The sequence below is a fragment of the Gossypium raimondii genome, chromosome 8 (genome assembly GCF_025698545.1).
Source record: "Gossypium raimondii isolate GPD5lz chromosome 8, ASM2569854v1, whole genome shotgun sequence".
Taxonomy (NCBI): domain Eukaryota; kingdom Viridiplantae; phylum Streptophyta; class Magnoliopsida; order Malvales; family Malvaceae; genus Gossypium; species Gossypium raimondii.
Genome location: NC_068572.1, coordinates 8,830,239 through 8,851,857, shown reverse-complemented (window position 1 = coordinate 8,851,857; position 21,619 = coordinate 8,830,239). Strand labels below are relative to the sequence as shown.

Below are 21,619 nucleotides of genomic sequence, written 5' to 3'. Positions count from 1 at the left end.
TGCGTTGACAGTCGATTTGCTTAAAGAAACTTTGCAGCAATTTGGTTCGAGGTAGCAAACTTGCATAATCTTGGGTTTTTGTTGAAAATTTCATTTAAATACTTAGAATCATATTTTTCATCATTGAATTTGTCCCACTATTTCGTTATGAAATTTTGAATTAACAATGGGATTCCTATGTGTGGATCTTTTTCATAAGCATAATTCTAGGAAACAGTCTAAGAAATACACAAATTTGAAAATAAATGGATTGTTTTGTATATGTGTTTTTGGTCTAATTTTGGCTAGAATTTGTTAAAGAACTTGGGCTACAAATATTGGATTTTTGCTGGTAGGATATCAAAAGAAGATGGTTTATACCAATCCACCATTCTTGAAACCAATTTGGGAATTGAATTGGGTGTCATACTTGAAATATATGAGTTAATTATTTCTCATATGTTGGGTGTTGATAAGGAAGGTGTTGTACCAGACTATTTGATAGCCTCAATATGTAAAATATAGGTGGTGGCCTGTTTTGATGGTAAATTTGGATGGAAATTTCTTTTGAGAGTTTGGGTTTTCTCCCCAATCACTTGGTCTAAGAATTTTAATTATTTGGGCTGTTGAACGGGTAATGAAGTTAGAGTCTTCTGCATCTATGTAATATTTAAACAATACTAATCTAATGGCTTAAAATGCCATCATTTGAAAATTTATTTGATAACAATATTTAGAGGTTTTTCAGAAAATTCTTCCCTCATGATGAAATTTTTTTCAAAAAATTTGTTCATAAAATATTGTGAGGATTTTGGTGTGGCAGACTGCAAAGATGCTACTTCTTTTGAAAAAAAACCTTTTAAAGGTATATTTATTTTGTAATATTTTTAAGAGATTTTGGTTTGTGTAAAACAACCTATTTATTTTTTAAAATCTTGACTGCTTCAACAACAATTTGTTTGAGAGGAGTTTCCTCTTTGGATTGGGTTATGGCTAATGCCATTTTTGGGGATAAAGAGAGACTTACTTTTTTTTATTTGTGAACTAATTTCATTCGAGGATGCATGATTGGAGGTATTTGATGAGGATAATGATCACTCATTTTCTTCTCGCAGGCAAATGTCATACCATGATTTGATGGGTTTTGAGGATATTTTTGTTTTTGGGAGGGTTATTCTACTTTTCATTTTCTTTTGTCTTTGAATTTTTGGGGCATTTTTTTAAGGAATTTTGCTAGTGAGAAAATCAAGTAAAGAAATAGTTTCTCCTTTGATATATTCAACTTCAAAATCAAATATACTTAAAATTGTTTGTTATCTTGCAAAAATCTATTTTGATACAATATTTTGAACATCTTTTGTAAAACTTCTTGTGTAAATTTGAAATCAATTCGTAATATAAATTTTTATTTAATAAATCACTTTGAAATTTTGTAATACATAAAACAATTGATAAAATATCTTTTCCGATTGTACTATAATTTTGTTGAGTTAGATTTCCAGTGTCTAAATGTAAACTAGACTATTTATTCTTTTTCTTCCTTGATCTGTTTCAAAATCCCAACATACTTAATCTTAGAAGTATCTGGTTTTACCATTTTGGAGACGGCTGGATCAACTAAATGTAAACAAGAACCCTAACCCTAAACCCTACAAGGATACTTTATCCTTAACATGCCAAAGCCATGCCAAACCGAACTTATAACACCCTTAACTCGTCTCTGTCGTCAGGATAGGGTTACATGATATTACGATGATTAACATATTCAATAATATTTAAACATAATTAAAAAATCAATTTAAATATCATAAATCAATGTCCAATCAATAATCATAGAATTCATACAAAACCAACATTAATCGAGCTTATGGGACTTTAGAAACATTCGGAAACAAACAAGGACTAATCTAAACAAAATAGAAAAATATAGAAAAAAACTAAAAACAGGGGTCACACGGTTGTGTGACAAAGGCCAACCCGTGTGGCTACTCCACACGCCCGTGTGCTCAGATCGTGTAATTGACTGTAACCGTGTGAAAAATCCTGCACCTAAAATTAATAAGACACATGGCCATATAAGGTGGTCATGTGTGGCACACAGCCGTGTGGCAGCCTGTGTCCAAGGTCATGTGCACCCAAAATGACCTCTAATATAAGCAATTCAATATCCATTTCTTGGTCACCAAACCAAACCCTTTTCAATCACTTTCACATGGTTAAAACACATTCAAACATACCTAAAACATGCCAAAATCATTCATCTTATATGCCTAAGCAATATGCCATCACTTGGCACCACAATTCAAACATTGAAACATAATCCATTCAAGTGCAACTACTTAGCATTTCATACTTCTTCAACTATCAAATTTGCCTCATTTATTATGACCAAAATTATCAACCAAGATTTATTAAGTTACCTAAACATTTGTACCAATTCAACCATTCCATTCATATTCAATCTTACCATATTTCAAACACATCCAAGAAGCATATACACAACAACTAAAGATATACAAATATGGACATATACAAGCTAAATCAAATATATATATACATATATACTTAAACTAAGGTTACATCATTATAGCAAAAAAACTTATATACTCCTAGAACATGCCACTTATAAACTAAATAAAAAATAATCACATCTTATACTGAATCATTGAACAAATAGCATGATCTCCAAAAGTAATCCAATTGATAGCTCAACTCCAACAATCTACAAAGAAGAAAAACCAAAACGAGGTAAGCTTGCGTAAAGCTTTGTAAGTTCGTAATAAACTTAAACTTTGACTTACCAAAAGCGATGTAATAAAACATTTTACAAGATAACTCTATGTCCTGGTCATGAGTTTGTTAATTTCCTAGACACATCACAAGTCTCACAAGATTAGTGAGTTCATATATAAAACATGTAACTTTATCATGCCATCAAACATATACCAAAAAACTTATTTGGTACATAACCAACCATCACATATTTATTTAGCATATAACACATATTCATTCATTAAATCTTATACTTACATTTCTTTTCTATACAACACAACCTTACAAGGTTAATAGGTATCACAAAGAAGCATATAATTCCAACAATAATGGAACATGTAATAATAACATAACCAGTACATATTACATCCATCATGTGTTCGATAAACATAGCTTCCCATTCCAAGTATTTATATCAGCATCTTCCAATTCACATGTCTTGACCATATAACATTTTATATATGTACATATTCATTTAAAATTTTACTACCTGTTGAACCAAATGAAATAACATCGGATACTCGGGATGCTCACGCAAGCTGTGACTGTAACATGTAATACTGTATGCTCATATGATCTGTGAAATGGGTCTGCTCACACAAGCTATGGGTCATGATATTAAGCTACACGATGCTGCTCACACGAATTGTGGAGAATCCACAACAAGTACAATACCTCAGCCATCGGTAGGACATCCAAGACCAGCACCCGAAACTGGAAATAACCTCCTAATGACATGTCATTTGTATCCTAAGTACTCACAAGGTTCAAATGTGACACATTTTATATCCTAGTCATTTAACTTCGTTTCCATTATACCATTTCAAACTCACATCCGTGTATTTCACATTTTCCAAACACAGTACTCAACTTAAATATCATCATAACTTAGTCCAACTCATCACATATCAATCTCAAGTAGTTAAATTGAGTAACAACATAAATATATTTATTAAGTCAAAAAAATAACAAATAATTAATTTAATCAATTTACAAACTTACCTAATTGAAAATAGTTACAAACACAACACCGACGATTTCTCCTTTAACTTTCCTTTCCCACAATTAATGCCAGGTTAGCTCATTTCTTGATCTAAATATAATAAATTTATTCAATTAACCAATTCAAATATCATAAAATACTCAAATTCATAAATTTTACCCTTAATCATCATTTCACACTTTTACCCTAAATTTTTACCTTTTATGCAATTTAGTCCCTAAACCCAAAACACACAAATTAACCACACTTAATGAAAAACTATGCTAGCCAATTTTCCTAGGGGTCCATTACAGCCCATATTTCTTATCATTTCACACTATTTTCATTGAATTTTACTATTTAAAAAATTTAATCCCTAAACATTAAAATTACTAAAAATCACTTAACAAAATACTTATATCTAGCTGTAAAACTCAAGAATACATCAATTAAATTCTCAACACAACTAAAATTAATTACTGGTAAAATCCAAAATCTTTAACAATTTTAAAAATAGAGATACATGTTAGCTGTACCTAGCTGCAACGGTCTCAAAAATATAAAATTTACGAAAAACGAGTGAAAAACTCACTTACATGCAATGGAAATATCAAAGCCGAAGCTTCCCAAGTTCTCCCATGATGGTTCGATGTTCAAATTAAAAGAAGAAGAATATGACACTAATTCTTTATGTTTTCTTTTTCTTTTCTTTTTTTAACTTTACTTATTTTATTTACTTTATTATTATTTAACTTATAATATAACATATATAATCCATAAATAAATGTCTTAACCGTCCACTAATATGAAAACATAGTATAATTATTTCATAAGTCCTCACACATCCACTAGTTAAGCTATTTAACCATTAAAATTCAATAGTGATTAGATTTTTTGACTTTTACGATTTAGTCCTTTTTAATTAATTAACTAATTAAAATAAAAATTTCCTAACCGAATATTCACATACCTATATAATAACTCTGTAAATATTTAATAAAAATATTTACGGGTTCGGTTTATAGAAAGGAGGTCTCAATACTTCATTTTCCAAAACCACTTGAATTAAGGAATGAACCACTTAACTACACGATCAATTAACGAAATTTATTAAATCAAAATTTCAATAATATTATAATTGACTCATAAATATTAAATTAATAATATTTACAAGCTCACTTGTCAAATTCGTGGTCCCAAAATCACCATTTTCGACACTACTGAAAAACAGACTATTACAAAACTGTGTATCAATACTAAAAAAAATCATAGGAAATTAATAAAGATAGTTAAACCAAAACTCAGAAATATTGAAAACAAATTTGAAGATTTTCAAAACTTAGATTTACCTATTCCTTCTTGGCTTTGATACCAAACGAGTCCTAAGGATCTAAGGATTGAATGGAAGTGGATGGAAGTAAAATTTTGAAATTTTGAAAACTTAAATTTGGAAACAAGAAATTTTTGAAAGTAAAGAAACTTTTCTCAAGAGAACTCTTGAGTTCTATTTTGATTCAGATTCTGAGTTGTGACTTACAATGCTAAACTAAGAGCCTTTTATAGAGGTTTCTTACCTCTTTACAACGTCTTTCTTGGGGAATCTGATCCCTTACATTATTATAAAGATGACACAATTACTATTTTCAAGACTATTATTACAATTGCAGATAATAAATCCTCTAAAGTACAAAACTTTTGCAAGGAATCTCTATTGTATACAAAGAAATGTTATTATCCATCTCTGTTTTTTCTTTGCAAAGAATCTTTACTATTCATCTTTTTTCTTTTTTTGGAGGGTAGAGAATTGTTCTTGTTCATCTCTTTCTTTTCTTTGTAGAGAATCACTTCTGTTCATCTCTATTTTTCTTCATAGAGGATCTTTACTATTCATCTCCGTCTTTTCTTTGTAGAGAATTACTTCTATTTATCTCTATCTTTTGTCTTCCAAGGAATCTTTGAAGGTTACAAAAATAATTCTTCTTCATCTTTCTATTTTTTTAAAAAATTCTTTCTAATTTTGGTGATTGATATTGTTGTGGTGTCATTTGCAAGATCCACCATTTTTATTGAAGATGTCGAGGATTTCTCATCTTCTGAGTTGGAATCCATTGAGTTGAGTATCTCAGCCATAAATTTTTTGTATTCTTTTTTTTTTGTCTTGGCTAGAGCCAATAATGCGTTGGAAGTTGATTTTGCTTGAAGAAACTTTGCAATAGTTTGGTCGGGGCAATGAATTTGTATACTCTCGAGGTTTTGTTAAAAAAAATCATCCAAATACCTGGAATCATATTTTTCATCATTGAATTTGTCCCACTATTTCATTCTGAAATTTCGAATTAACAATGTGATTCCTATGTATGGATCTTGTTCACAAGCATAATTGCAATAAACAATCCAAGAAATATATAGTTTTGAAAAGAAATGAACTATTTTGTATATGTGTTTTTGGTCTAGTTCTGGCTGAAATTTGTCAAAGGCCATAAAATTTGGATTTTTGCTAGTAGGATATCAAAAGAAGATTATTTATACCAATTCTACCATTCTTAAAACCAATTTAGGAATTGAATTGGGTGTCATACTTGAAACATATGAACTAAGAATGTCTCATATGTTAGTTGTTGATAAGGAAGGCGTTCTATTTGATAGTCCCAATATGTAAAATACGGGTGGTGGTTTGTTTTGGTGGTAAATTTGGTTGGGTTTTCACCCCAATCTCTTGGTCTAAGAATTTTATTATTTGGGTTGCTGAATGGGTAATGAAGTTAGGGTCTTTTGCATTGGTGTAATGTTTGAACAAATACTGATCCAATTTAAAGTAGTATATTTTCATAATATTGCTGATTTTTTGTGAATCTAATGGCTTCAAATGCCATCGTTTGAAAAATTATTTGATAACCCTGTGGAAATTTTTCAGAAAATTCTTCCTTCATAATGAAATTTCTTTCAATACATTTGTTTGTAAAATATTGTCAGGATTTTGGTGTAACATTCTGCAAAGATGCTACTTCTTTTGGAAAAAACCCTTGAAGATATGGTTTTTTTTTCAATTATTTGTGAGAGATTTTGATTTGTGTAAAACGATCTCTCTATTTTTTAAAATTGTGTTTGCTTCAACAATAATTTGTTTGAGAGGAGTTTCCTCTTTGGATTGGGCTATGACTAATACCACTTTTGAGGATTGAGAGAGACTATGTCCATTTTTTTTTATTTGTGAATTGTATTCATTCGGGTCTTCAAGATGCATTATTGGATGTTTTTATGAGGATGATGATCCCTAATTTTCTTCTTGCAGAAAAATTTCATGATCATGATTTGATCGGTTTTAACGATATTTTTGTTTTTGGGGAGAAATTTTCTACTTTTCATTTTCCCATCTCTGATTTTTGGAGACATTTTTGAAGGAATTCTCTGGTGAAAAAACCAGGCAAATAATTAATTTTTCTTTTGATATATTCAATTTCAAAATCAAATATACTCAAAATTGCTTGTCATCCAGGAAAAATTTATTTTGAGACAATATTTTGAACATCTTTTTGTAAAACTTGTTTTGTAGATTTGCAATCAATACATAAAAAATGATTTAATAAATCACTTTGAAATTTTGTAATACATAAAACAATTGATAAAATTTCTTTTTGATTGTACTATAATATTTTGGAGTTGGATTTCAATGTTTAAATGTAAAATGAACTATTTGTTCTTTTCCTCCATTGATTTGTTTCAAAATCCTATCATACCCTATATTAGAAGCATATTTTTCTACTATTTTGGGGATGATTGGATTAGTTAAATATAAACAAGGAAGTTTGATGATTTTTTTTAGGTAACTATATTGGTGTGAACATTTGTCCATGGCTGTGGATTCTTCTTGAGCCTTTCATACAAGGGCTTATATAATTTGCTAAAACCAGGATAAATATCTATGACATAGTTTAGGCTACTTAAGAATCTTTGTAGTTGAACTTTATCAAGGATTTCATTTGGGAAATTGTTGGCAAATTCTATAGATCTTTTTATTGGAGTAATGGTACATTAGGTAACATAATGACCTAGAAACCTTACTATGGTTTGGAACAAATTAATCTTGAATTTAGATACTACTAAACTATTATTTTTATAACTTTGATAAAAATGGTTAAGTGCTTTTTAGATTTTAGAAAGCACTAGCTCATCATCAATGTATACTATTGTAAATTGGGAATATAGATAAAAAAATCATTCATAATTCTTTGAAGTTCAGATGGAGCAATTTTTTAAACCAAAGACATTACATTCCATTTGTATTGCCCAAATGATACAATAAATGTCATTTTGTATCTTTCTTCTTTTATTTAGATTTACCAAAATCATGATTTCATGTCAAATTTAGAAAAATATTGACATTGCAAAATTTTTACAATAAATCTTTTTATTTAGAATTGGGTATCTGATCCATTTTAAAGCTTGATTTAAAAGTTTGTAATCAATAAATAATCTTGGCGTAGTTCTTTCAAGTTCTAAATTTTTAACATATAAAATATTGAACAACTCCAAGAAAAGTCTGTTTTTCTGATTAACTTTTATTGAGAAACCTTGTATTTTTTGTACAAAATTCTTCCATTTCTTATTCATCTGTATCAACCTTTTGTTGGAATTTGTCTTTCATCAAAGTCATTTTCATAGGGTAATTACTTAATGTTTTTTCTATTCCAAAAGGCATTAGAAATATCGAATATACTGTTGATTCTATTTCTTCTTTAATTTAGTTTATTCTTTCTTAGATCTTTTTTGCTAATTATTCAATTAATTTTTAAAACATATTTCTTCTTTTAGAAAAGGACTTTGTCTTTGTTTACGATTAAGTTGTAGTTTAGCATTACTTCTCAAAAGTGCTTTTGGAGTCATAAACAATACTAAACAAACAACTTTTGGAGTCAAATGTACTTTTAAACCCAAAAGCAAAAATAGTTTTTCCTAGCTTTTGCTTTTTTTTTCTCAAGGTATCTACCCGAGCGAGCCCAGTAACTAATCATTCGCATTATGAAGGCCCATTAAGGGGTAGATGTTGACCACGAGTTTTAAAGTTGCTCTATACCCAGGGCGAGGTTCGAACCATCGACCACTTATAAAGTACTTTTGCTTTTGGCAAAAGTGTTTTTAGAAATAAAGGACAATTTTAACCCTTATAAAGTATTTTATATAATATTTATATTGGGTGTGTAATTACTTTTCTATTGAAATTAATTTTAAATATATAATATTTTATATTTAAAATTTTATTGGTTATATTTTAATATTTAAAATATATTTTATATATTTGAATTAAATTTTATAAACAATTAATATTAATTGCTTAAAAATATTTAAAATTTATATTTCATATATTAAAATATTAACAATAAATTATAATAAATTATTTTTATATTCTTACTAAAATTTCATAATATTAACTAATTTGAACATTATTTAAATACATATTTGTTATTTTATAACACCATGTCTAAAATGGACATTTTACATCTCAAAATACTTTTTGACAAAGAATATTAAACACTTAAATCTTAAACCAAATTTTTAAAAGTACTTCTCAAAAGTAATGCTAAACTAGCTCTAATTAAATTGTTGATTTTCCCAATTATAGATGGATAGAGATTTTAACAAGTTCATATTTCTTATTTTGGGTTTTCCACAAAACTTTGGTGGAGATTGAATGATTTGTTACCTTATAGGGTTTGAGTAAATATATGAATGAGGTTTCTAATATGACGTATTGGGTGATATCTTTTACCATTAAAAATATATTTGATATTTGATATCTTTATTATAGATTTCAACATTAGGAATTCAGAGGTATTATTTTGAGGTTTTTACCATTTGCGACTTTAAGAGATTATGATGATTCTAATGTTTTGTCATAGTATTTTGTTGGAATTATACATTTTCTAATACAATTTTAACCTACTCATGTGTCGAAAAGGGCTATTATTTCAAATTAAAATTCATTATTTATAATAAGATTTATTTTTGTCGGATATCTTTGAATGGATAATTCGAAAAGAACCATTGTGTATTATCTTCGGCTCGAATTTAGTTTCGAAGAACTATCTTTTAAGATTTCATGTTCTAAAGTTTACATTTATTTCTTCATTTCTTATTGTTTATTTTTAAGTTGAGAAAGTTCTAACTTAATTTGTTTTATTTCGATTGTGTATTAGCTTAATTTCTAAAGTTTGCATTTGTTTCTTCATTTCTTATTATTCATTTTTTTATTGAATATTATATCTTATATATTATACATTTGTGATTAGCTAGGACTAATTTCTTTTTCTTTTTTGGTTTGTATTTCAAAGAGGATTTTAATTTTAAAATATATTCGGATTTGGATGTTGTTTGTAATTCATAGGTAGTAGATTTTAGAAGAATTTTATTGATATTTTATTTTATTTCTTCATCTAGATTTAAGTTATTAATCTTTCTCTTAATCTTACAATATTTTGAAATGTGTCCTACTTTTCCACATCTTTAACATTTTATTGTTTTATCTTTTATTGTTTTTAGATTTTTTTTGTTTCTTTTCTTTTCTATATTTTCTATGTTTTGACTTTTATAATATTATGAGATATTATTTTTTCTATTATTTGGTTTTATAGGACAACATGTTTTTGAGGAAAAATGTTTACTTTTAATGTCAAATTAATGGCAAAATGATCTCAATTCCTTTCTGCATTGATATATTTCTTTTTAAGTTATTTTTTTGTAATTTTAAATCTTGACAAATTTTTAATCATTCTTTTGGGTGAAACTAATTAGTTCACCCTATGCAAGTTTTTCATAGGAATAATATCTTTGTAATTCTCCTAATTTGGTTTCTAACTTTTCTCCTAATAAAGAAGGGAAGTCTTGTTAGAAAATTTTCTTTCTAGAATAATTGTTGATTATCGATCTTTGCATGACCACAGTAATGAGTACATCTTTATACAATTTAAAATCATTAATTTTTTATTTTAAATTTGATAATAATTTTGAATTACTATCTTTACAATGAGAAGGATCTCTTATAAAGTGTTTAAAGATTGAGAAAATCAAAGTTACAACTGCACCTTGAATTTTTTTTCTTTGTTCATCTAAAATAAATTTTCCTTGATCGTCCTATTTTATTGCTTTTAGATTTTCTTCTTGTTGAGTTTTAGTGAATGTATGGTCCCACCATCCCTTTAACTAACCAATAAATCCAGCAATTAAAAAATTGACTATAGTATGATCATTAATCAACCCATTTTGGTTTTGAGTTTTATAAACATTTGAAACTATTTTTATTTATTGTAATAAATGAGAATATTATATCTAGACATTTCGTCTATATTTCATTCATAAATAGTGTAGCATTGTATTTATTTTGGAAAAACAAGTTTTTCCTCTATATTAAGGTCAGGTGCAGTGATTCGTGGTAATATAATCTTTTTGGTTATTTCCAAGCCATTTTGTTAATTTATTATTCATCATACTAGTCAAAGTTGTATTAGGAAGATTGGTGTAAAATGTTTACTGAGTGTTCAGCTTGCATTGGGTTATTCGAGGCTATTAATTCAGACTTGTAACCTTCCAAAGCATTAAGTCTATTTTGGATTTATGTTAAGAAATCATTTTGGTATTTCATATGGTATAAATATTCGTTCTTTAAAACTTCTTTCAAGTTATTTCTTTTACTAATTCTTTCTTAATTGGTTGGCTTTCTATCAGGTTTTCAATAGAATCTAATTGTTTTCTTATTGTATGAAGGTTGAGATTTGTATAGTTGTTTTGTTCTACTATCATTTTAATGTCTTTTGATGCAATTTGTTCTTATGCATCGGAGCTCTTATTCTTAAAGAGCTTGTTTTTATTCCAAGATTTCTATGAAGATATTGAACCTCTATTAAGGGGAATGTTGAGATTCAATTTCTCATCTATTTGTTTTCCATCTAGTATTAATTTTTATTGTCTTGATAAATTCCAAACAATTCTCTTCAAATCATTCAAAAATTTTATATAAATTTTATGAGTGTTTATAAATTTGTAATACTCTTGGAGAATGTTCTCGTTCTCATTATTATAATTTTAAAGTAATCTTTTCTTGTTTGTTTATTCTTGTTGGAATAGAAGTGTCTTCTACACTATTACTTATTGATCTCAAAAGATTTTTCTAGTACAAAAATTTCTGAAATTTTCTTCTAACTTGCACTATTAGTCATTGATGAGTATATTGGTGACATATTAGGTGAATTTTGGGCCTCTTTTTCTGTCTGGTATAGATAGTTTGAGCTATATTTGAGGATTTATCTATTCATTGTAAATTACTTCTAAATGTTGTTGGACAGAAGAAACTGAGGCTCTAGCAGTCCTAAAGTCTTTTCTTTGTGTTTCAAGATTTGATTCTTATTCTATATTTAACTTTCTAAAGGTTGTACTGGTACTTCCTATTTCAAAGGAATGTCTTGAGGGCATTATGGGTGACTTATTGAATATTAGTTCAACTGTGTCATCTTGGTGTTGAGAAATATGAAGTGTTTCTAATAGGGGTTGGTGCAGCAAGTTCTATAACACCTTTTAACTTCCATCTGGCATGGAGATTGATTTAATGCCATTGTATTGTTTTTGGAATTGTGACATGAGATCTTGAGGTGCCTGGTTCTATTAAAAGGGTTTTTCCTTTTGGATTTTGGAGTAAAGCCTTGGTGTTAACAACGAAATACATGACTTTGAAATGGACCCGATAAACTAACGTTAGTACTTCGGATCTAGGGTGCATTTTGTAATTATGAGTGTGAATCTGAAAGGTTAATGATTTTAAAATATTTTTATTAGTTAATGAAACCATAAAATTTAGGTAGCAATTAAAATGTATAAAGTCAGTACATAGGCTTGTTTCAACTATTGCTAGTTAGAAATCATTAAACATTATGTGTCTTTGGTCCTTTAAGATAATTAAAATTGAGGTATTTTTGGTGCCTTCAACACTAAGTGGTTTGACATCGACTTGGACTAATCCAAAACGGATACATTTATAATTTTGTTCCTTAAGCTTATTGACGACGACTCTATCTAATAAGAGTTTCATATTCCTTTTGGATAAATAAACTTTTTTCTTTTGTTTTTATTACATAACTTCAAAAGGCATTTAAAGTTTCAAATATATATATTTTTTTAATTTGGATTTTTGGAACTCTAAAAAGAGTTCAATTGTCACATCTTTGGGGAACATTTTCATAATGTTATTGTTCATTGATAGTGTTATCGGAGGTTTGGTCAGACCCCTGTGATTGATTGGAGGTAAAGTTTGTAGAAGAATTGGTTCTCCTAAGCAAAGAAAAAATCTTTTTGTTTCAAATTTCCAACAAAGGATTCTACTATCACAATTTTTGAATAACTAAAACTATATATAGGGATAGTTGGTACTTAACACGTCTAACCCATGACTAATTGGTTTATGTATCAATATTCAACAAAAATGATAATACATTAATAAAAACAGTTAAATCAAAACTCAAAAATATTTAAAACAAATAGAATTACATGTTCTTTCTTGGCTCGAATACCAAACGACTCCCAAAGATCTGAGGATGGGATGGAAGTGGATAGACATAAAATTAAAATTTTTAAAACTTATAACCTTTTCTAAATAGGAGAGGGAGAGGCTACAAAAGAAAAATGAAAAAAGAGGTTTAGATACAACTTTGAAAGTTTGAATGAACAAATTTAGTTTATGTATATGTATATTCCTTGATGACCCTTCCTCTATCAATTTTCTATCGATGTTGTACTCTTAGCGCTATAAGGTTGAAGTTTTGAAATTGGAATGAAGGCTTAATTTAGTTATGTAGGTACAAAATCATGTGAGGTATATCTAAAATTTATTATGATCTAGATTCATAAATAATTACTTTATAATAATCAATTCTAATTATAATTATTTATAATTGTAATTGTGATTTCACAATATGTATATAATTTATTGGGCCTCTTCTGGTTCACAACATCTACTTGCTTTCATTGCAAGAACAGAATAAAACTGTAGCTATATCACTTAATGTGCTACTTGGTCAGTCTATATAAATTTATTTATTTTATTAAGAACTGTGAATAGTTCAAATGTACCAAACTGAGCCTCAGAACAGAGAGAGACAAACAGTAGGTCAACTTTGCTTTACAGTAGCATATGGGAGACCATTACCATCACCTCTTTTAACAACTTTAACCACCAAAAGAGCAAAAGGAGGAAACGTAAAACAAATCCTTGCTAGTATTCTAGTACATTCCAACAGAGACAGCATTTGGATTAATGAAAATAGTTCAAAGTAGTTCACTGTTTACGAGTATTATCTAAACATGCAATAATTCACCTCTCTTCTCTCTCAATAGGAGTTTGAATATTATATTCTATATGTCATATTACATCAGGGAATCTCATCTCAACATACCTTACTTCTGCCCTTTTTCCAATAATTACCAAACCCTTCTTTTCTATGCTTTCCTTTTGTTTTACCTTCAGCTGCAAATCCCTCTTTTCCAATGTGAGAATAATTGCCAAGTTCAAGGACTAATTTAAAAAAAAAAATTCAAACCCCAATGTGAGGACAATTATCAAGTTCAAAGCCTAACTTGGACAAAACATGAAATGCATATAAAAAGCATCATTCTACCGTGTTGCTTAAGGCAATAACTGTCAAAGCTCATTTTCATCAATACTTGCTATTTTCATCAATAAAAAACTCTTAGAATTTAGCAAAATATAGTTACCATTTTCATCTAGGTTACGTACAAGAGGATTCTTAACCTAAAATTGTTGTTTATGTGAAGCTATATATACAGTCTTAATGGAGAAATCATCTAATGCAACAGTAAGAGCTTTGTAGTTTAAATCGTAAGAGTTTTGAAATGATTTGTATTCTACAAATTTGTTGATGACTTACATGTAGAAGTACCGGTTGCGATAGAAAGCTTCTGAGATGAAATATGCATCAATTTCTATCCTCAGATCTCCATGGGACCAATTCCCTAAAGAAGAATCTTGAGTCATGAGATGTCTCGCCCAACACTCAGTTTTGGTACATCAAAGTTCCCTCCTACGTATTTATCCAACACATTTTTGAATGCCTGCGCTAGAAAATAATAATGCTAAGAATGCAAAGTTCAGAATTTAGACTGTGTTGAGAGTATGAAGCATCATAGTTCAGCAAAACTTCCTATTGGATCTGTCTTGTGGGAACAGAAACACTGTAAAACTAGCTAAAGAACATACCAACCTGCTGAAGAAGTAATGAAAGAAAAGAATAAAGAACAAATGAAAAGAAGTGTCACTAAGAGGAAAGTTAGGGGGGATGAATGAAGGTCTTCAATGATGAAGAGGATCAGAAAACTGTAACGAAAATATTCTTTTTAATGCTTTATGCAGCTCCAAATAAGGCATATCATGTTAAAAAAACAATGTTGGCCTGACTATATAATTTCCTCAGAAAAACAAATTTAGATTATTCAGGATGAAGATTGCAATTATTCCTCCAATAAACTCAAGCCACCCACCTCTACCTCCTCACCCACAGAAGAAAACTGAACTTAAAACATTTGTTGGACTTGAATTTGGGCGGAAAGGTTTGTCTTATAGATATATCTCATAGCAGATGATGTCTCAAATCTATATCATAAACTGATAAATACTTAATTTCTTTGGAAGAAAAAGTTCAAAAGGGTCAATCAATCACCTGGCGTGCAAATGATTCTTTCCCATTTAAAATAGCATCCATTGCTGCAAATTGGTTATCAAAAACCCCATAGAATATCTGGTAGAATTTGTTCCTGAAACCATGAAAAAGAATAATACTGATGCCAAAGCAACTACATAGCAAAGAACAACTAAATCAGGATTGACTCCAAGAATAATTGACACGTACTGATTTTCTTCGGTGTGCTGCTGATCTATCTCATCAAACTTCCGTGTAAGGACTTCTGCCCCCACTGGTGAAAGTAAGTGCAGTACTAGAGCTTCCAAAGTTCTGGGGAAGTTATGCTGGAAAACAATACAAACAAACAAACAGATAAGCCTTCCTTCATAAAAAGTGAGAGTAACAAAGAAAACCATCAAGGCATATTGAAAGAAACCAAGGCAATTTAAAATAAACTGAGATGCGTAACCCATTCATTATGCTATTGTTTTCTTAAATTCCTTCAAGTAGAATCTATCTTTCTCATATTTAGTTTTCCACAAATGTTAGAACAGAAGCCTCACTTAGACAAGCACCAATCTAGTATGTGACATAAAAATCCCCAACACAACTCCTTCAATTTTAAAATAAAAATAATAATATTTCTTCCAAATTCATCAAAATTTAAAATAGAATTAATGAAAATTCTAGGTGCATAGTGAAAGTGTAAAAATGCTTATAGGAGATTGCAAACTCACCGCCATGGCAAGAAAAATATCCTTAAAGATGCCTGGTTCAAGGATCCAAAGAATTTTAGCTACAGGATCTTCTTCTAAATGAAATATTTCAGTTGTTAAAGTTTTATCTTGCTCATTTGTCTTAGAACACATCAAACCATTTGTTGAATCAGACGACACTGGTTGATTTTGATCAGAAGCATTAACACGGTCATGAACTAATGCAACCAGTTCATGAAGGGCCTGGAGAGCACAGGGTCTCAATTCATGCAAAAGAAGGCTATGTTGTTCTTGTTCTTTCCTTTTCAAATCCTTGCTCTGCCCAGCCTGATCCAAGCTATGGTCTACATTACCTGGGGAAAAAGTTATCAAGTTTAATCATGGCTAAAAAATAATCAGTTCCTCAGCATGTTTATCTTCTCTTGTTTTTGGCAAAAGTCTGCATGCTTATCAGAATCTAACGTTCATCACACAGAAGGTGTGGCTTACTCTCCTGTCTCCACGTAGGAGTAGAACCCTTCAGAAGCACTTGATCCTGTCCTAGTTTCAAAATAAAATACACAACACATTAGTTGATGGACATGGGAAACAAAAAGGAAAGTAACATCTGAAAAAGCAGAGAGTTTAGTACATGTAAATCCTCAGGAATACAGTATAACTGGTAAAAAAATATACAATGTTGTCCATTGCATTAACTAGTGCTGCCTAATGCATCATTTATCATGGTCCAGTCCATACTAGTCAAGGATCAATTAACAATAAGATATCTGAAATTCACTGAAGCTCTAACTTAATAAACTTTATGAGATGATTTGATTTATCTCATTAAGAATTTATGATATTTAAAAAAAAAGGTTCAAAAAAGCAGATGAAGAATCATATCTGCTAACAAAAAATTCAAGCTTCCCCTACAGCTATAAAGATTTTAACAAATTCAAAGAAAACAGGTTCTTTTGTTGCAAATGAACCATTAAACCAAAGAAAAGGATCTGAAAAGACAATCCTGATGAGAGATGCAAGTTGTGCAAACTCAAACTTATAATTTGGATAGAAATAACAAGCCAGGAAAAAAAAGATTCACTGTTAAGCATATGGTGTATCATAGAATGTCAAACTGACCAGACAAGCGTAGTGTTGTGCTGATCAAGACTTAAAAATATAACTGCAACAAATAGTATAGCAGTGTACATACCATTTCTCTGTCTGTCAATCTTCATACAACAGGTTCATTCCATGAGCAACATAAACTCAAGTCAGATAATAATACCAATAGCAATAACAGATTTGTTTTCTAAGGGCGGGGAGGATAAACTATAAGAAGCCAAAATATTTCAAAAGATGATGATCCACTGCTACCTTCTAAGTATTCTGCGCAAATAATATGCATCCATGTGGTCTGCCAAGCTAGACATTATGCTGGAGCGCCACCAATAATTAACAGCCATAGTCAACTCATCGCTATCTACTTGGTGGAACCTGTATCAATAGGAAACAAAAATCACCAAGTTCAATGCAGTACAAAAGAAAGTGTAGCTCCAGTACAACACTTCTAGTTCATTGTTAATTCTACTCCACAAATTAATTTTACTCAACAACTTTTACACTGTCTTATTATGAGATACCTCACAGTATATGCTTTGTTCATTCACTGCAGCTTTTATGATTCTCTACCACAGCCGTCAAGGCATCAACAGAAAGATACTATATTGACTTGCACCAGAAAGCAACTTTACTTCGAATTTTGTTTTTCCCATCCAAAACAGTAGCTATTATCTAAAAGCAAAGTGCTTAGGCATCAAAGCAATGGGGTTGCTTCCTAATTCAACATTTCTCTCATGAATATAACCAGTGAGAGAAATGAGGATATGTTTGAAGTATTGGTAGCATCAAAAGAAGATTTTTCCATATTTTGTTTTTTCATTTACAACAAACTAAGTAGGATTAGATGTCTTTGAAACTCTAGGTCAAAAGGAGATAAAACTTGCAAATGAGGAATAACAAGCAAACATCTTAGGAAATGAAGTTTTCAAACTTGAAAAATGGAAGAGGAGATAATGTTTTAAGCGATCCACCAGCCCGAGTAAATGTGTAAAAGCACAGATCACATTTAGCTAGTATTGTTGAATGTAAGGTCACAAATATTCTAGTAAAAAAAAAAAGGCACAGATCACTCTTGCTTTCCGTTCTCATAAAGAAAAGTTTGAATTCCAAATCAAAATCATTACTGGAATATCTAACTTCAAACCATTAGTGCTAGTCTGACAGCACTAGCTTGACTACACTCAATCAAATCTAAGATCATTAACGAAGAGAGTGGATGCTCTCAGTAATTTATAACTAAGATGTTGCTGAACTTCTAGAGAGAGAGAATTAATAAATAAAAAAGAATCAATCTTATGCTGGAACTTAACGGGCAAGCAAAAAGAGAAGGGAAGAGAAGCCTGTAAAGATAATGTTTTTATAAAAAATAAGAGCTTAATCTTACCAGCCTTCGGGAATGAAAAGTGCATCTCCCGCTTGAAGAGTAACCTTCTGAGAGTATTCCATGGAACATTGCGCTCTTGGATGAATTGAAAAATCAGGGTTTTCCAAAGCAACAGAACTGCCAAGAGAGTCCACCCCAACCCCCCAAAAAAAAAAAAAAGAACCAACCAAAGAGCATAGATAATGTTAAAGACATCAATCGTTTTAACATGCTAAGAAAGTAAATTTGAAAGTCAACCATGTTGCCAGCCAAACATTCCTTTTTCATAATCAGAGTAGTTCAAATGAAGCAAAATAAAAGCAAAGTTAGGTTCTTGATGCAGATAGACAAAGTAGCATACCTATGGTTTGAGGCCTCCCCATATATAGGCATGGGATATAGCATAGGACTTGCAGAAGGGGGCCATAAAACAACTGCAAGGCCATATAGTTCATCAAGAAAACAAAAACTCGTTCTAATATTACTCACATAATAAATGCATTGATCAAGAAAGGAAGACAAGATAGGTGAAAGACGTGTATTCTTATTAACAATCAATGACAAGTAAAGCAGATAGAAAAGGACCATTATGGCTTGCAAAGGAAAAATGGACTACCTCAGCTAGGGTTTTTGGGTCTGCAGTATTTATTTACAAACAATTTAGAAACCGTAAGTAAGATAATGAAACTCAAACACCAGCATGTGGACAATATTCCTTATTCAGTCATCCCATATATGAATGACTTAGAAGGAAGTAAAAATGTAATGTCATTGTATGCCTTGTACACAAGCATTCTCAAACACCAGCACGTGGACAATATCCCTTATTCATGCTGTGGTCTGCAAGGTCCTTTCATGATTAGGCATAAGAAGAAAGTTACAGCAGTCCTATATCCAGAGCTGATATGTTGCTAGGCAATACAAATTTATGAGTTAGAATGTCATATCCTCCAATCTGGATGTTGATGAAAGTTATGATTCTACAGATTACAAATGAGAACACCTATCTATAGAGAGCTGACCTAGAGAACCAAAATAACTAACAAATCTATATATTTAATTCGCAAAAACAGAAGATTCACCTTGTTTTCTTCCAGTGACTATACATAGAAGATTATGGTGAGGGTCATAGTGAGCACTTGATCTAGCTTGAGCAATGTTCATCCACAAATTAATTGAAGAAAGATTTTTTTCCTCCAAAATTGCAGGCTGTACAAATCAAGCAATTGCAATCAGAATTTCCTAGCATTACTAGTTCTTCTTTAGAGAACTAACTAGTAACAACAAGCAGTTGAGAAAGAAATATGCAGACCAACTGAATGTCCTCCTGTAGAGTTTCCAATTGAACTCTCGCTTCATTCTCAGCATTTATAATTGGAATCTGAATCGGAAGTATCAAAATTCAACAATTACATTAATGCTTAAAAAGAAAATTGAAATGAAGGACACACAGGAAAAGTGAAATCCATCTGGTCTCAACATATTAAATAAACAAAGCAAATGCAGAAAAAAATGTTAACAGAGATGTCAGCGATCACAGAACTTTGAGTAGCAACCTGTGCTAGGTAGATTTGTTTTGGAGCAGCATCTACAAATGTTGAACAGCCTTGCTCTGTGTCAGATTCTCCAAGTTGATGCCCTTGTGAATTAGAATTAATACTGCAAGAATTACCAACATTTTGCCTATGCCATTTACAAAAGCCAATAAAAGTGGAAAATGGTAATGGAACCTGTAAACAAATGCAAAACCAAATTGATCATAATTCTCGCATCCACGCAAGAGAGAAAATGTATCACAAGCCTCAGTGTATGAAGAATATGAGAATTAGTGAATTACCCTCTCATGGCTTCTAAGATCACCGTAAAACACCGGTGCAGTTTGAGATAACATAGCCTCCACCATGAATGATCCTACCCGTTCCTAAAGTTATACTCAAACAAGAAAAATACTAAAATAAATACTTTAATTGAATATATAAATTGCACAATTCCACTAAAAAAATGTAACTCTAGAAACCATATCCAACATGTATAACGTACTAATTCAAGCTCTTGCCTATTAATTAACTTGTTGAATAGACTATCACAGATGTAAATAAAACAAATGTAAAACTAGTGCTACTTTTCTAGATTTGAAACTCAATGCATAATTATGTCTTTCAACATTATATACAAAAATATTATTTACTTCTTAAACATTATCCATTTTACTAAAAATCTAGCAACTTAAAATATTTTGACTCAAAAAGCGAGCATAAAAATTCTAGTAATTATAAAAGGATAAGCAAACCTCCAAATAACCGAGGCCTCCATTAGAAGGATTCCACTTCGAAACGGCTTTCCAGTCCTTAACGCATCCAACGAACACCTTTCAAAACGAAATAAAAATCAATGAACTAAGATTGAAGCAACTACCGCTTATCTAAATTAGCAAAAGGAAAAAAAAAGTTCGGACCAATTTTTCTCGAAAAACGAACAGAGAAAGAGAAAAAAGAAACAAAAAGTTGAGAAAACAGAAAAATTACGGCGGGAACATTTCGAGATTCAATCTGAGAGGCAAACTGTGCAGCTGATGGGAGTCGATCGAAGCTCTGGAGTCGTAGAGAGTCTTCCATTTTTTTTTTCAACTAACTTCGCTAAGAAAAAACTTGTAACAAGCTTTTCACGTAATTTCAAAAAAAAAAAAAAAATCTTTTCAGCCTGAAGAATTTCGTAGTTCGGCCTTTGGATTTTACTTGAGTGAGAGGTGAACCATTGGAGCGTTCAGGCCTAGAGAGTCCCAACAAGGCTTTCTTAAGTTTCATTCGATTGTAAAAAGCAGGTCTAGGTCTATCATAGACTTTCGATGGCCCTTTCTTTCCCAAAAGAATACACATCAATGGGCCGAATCATGACTTCTGATTAAATTACTAAAAAAATGCTGATTTTTTTTTTAAATTACTAGAATAAGCCGATTTTTGAAATATTTATGGGTACAGGCCGATTTAGGATTGGAAGTATTTCAGGAGAAATCTAGAAAAACATTTTC

The 21,619-nt window shown here is 30.4% G+C and overlaps 1 protein-coding gene and 1 long non-coding RNA gene across 5 annotated transcripts; both read right to left on the bottom strand.

The window, feature by feature from the left end:
- Nucleotides 1-2,395: 2,395 nt before the first annotated feature.
- Nucleotides 2,396-5,257, bottom strand: LOC128042903 (uncharacterized). The gene is made up of 2 exons (XR_008198437.1): nt 2,781-5,257; nt 2,396-2,701 (listed from the first exon to the last, which is right to left on the bottom strand). It is a non-coding gene; the product is annotated as an uncharacterized LOC128042903 (long non-coding RNA).
- Nucleotides 5,258-13,994: 8,737 nt separating this feature from the next.
- Nucleotides 13,995-21,346, bottom strand: LOC105790684 (lysine-specific demethylase JMJ31). 4 transcript variants are annotated; one of them, XR_001132564.2, is made up of 16 exons: nt 21,117-21,343; nt 20,882-20,959; nt 20,429-20,512; nt 20,148-20,321; nt 19,904-19,972; nt 19,674-19,800; nt 18,953-19,025; nt 18,613-18,729; nt 17,484-17,603; nt 17,320-17,338; nt 16,617-16,662; nt 16,149-16,480; nt 15,640-15,755; nt 15,451-15,544; nt 14,662-14,845; nt 13,995-14,288 (listed from the first exon to the last, which is right to left on the bottom strand). XR_001132564.2 is itself a non-coding variant. In XM_012618407.2 (15 exons), the coding sequence occupies exons 1-15, from the start codon at nt 21,204-21,206 to the stop codon at nt 14,765-14,767; spliced, it is 1,620 nt and encodes a 539-aa protein (XP_012473861.1). In that variant the 5' UTR covers nt 21,207-21,344; the 3' UTR covers nt 14,470-14,764. The 4 variants fall into 4 exon arrangements, 1 of the variants encoding a protein (XP_012473861.1); XR_001132565.2 differs by having other exon boundaries at nt 13,995-14,240; XR_008198847.1 differs by lacking the exon at nt 19,904-19,972 and having other exon boundaries at nt 21,117-21,346.
- Between the last annotated feature and the right edge of the window lie 273 nt (nt 21,347-21,619).

Bases quoted from the DNA above. Each gene is read 5' to 3' on its own strand.
- LOC105790684 (XM_012618407.2), bottom strand. From the start codon at position 21,206: ATGGAAGACTCTCTACGACTCCAGAGCTTCGATCGACTCCCATCAGCT. The intron at 15,756-16,148 runs GTGAGTTTGCAA...ATTGTTTTCCAG, and splicing joins ATATTTTTCTTGCCATGGCG to CATAACTTCCCCAGAACTTT. The intron at 14,846-15,450 runs GTGATTGATTGA...TTTCTAGCGCAG, and splicing joins AAGAATCATTTGCACGCCAG to GCATTCAAAAATGTGTTGGA.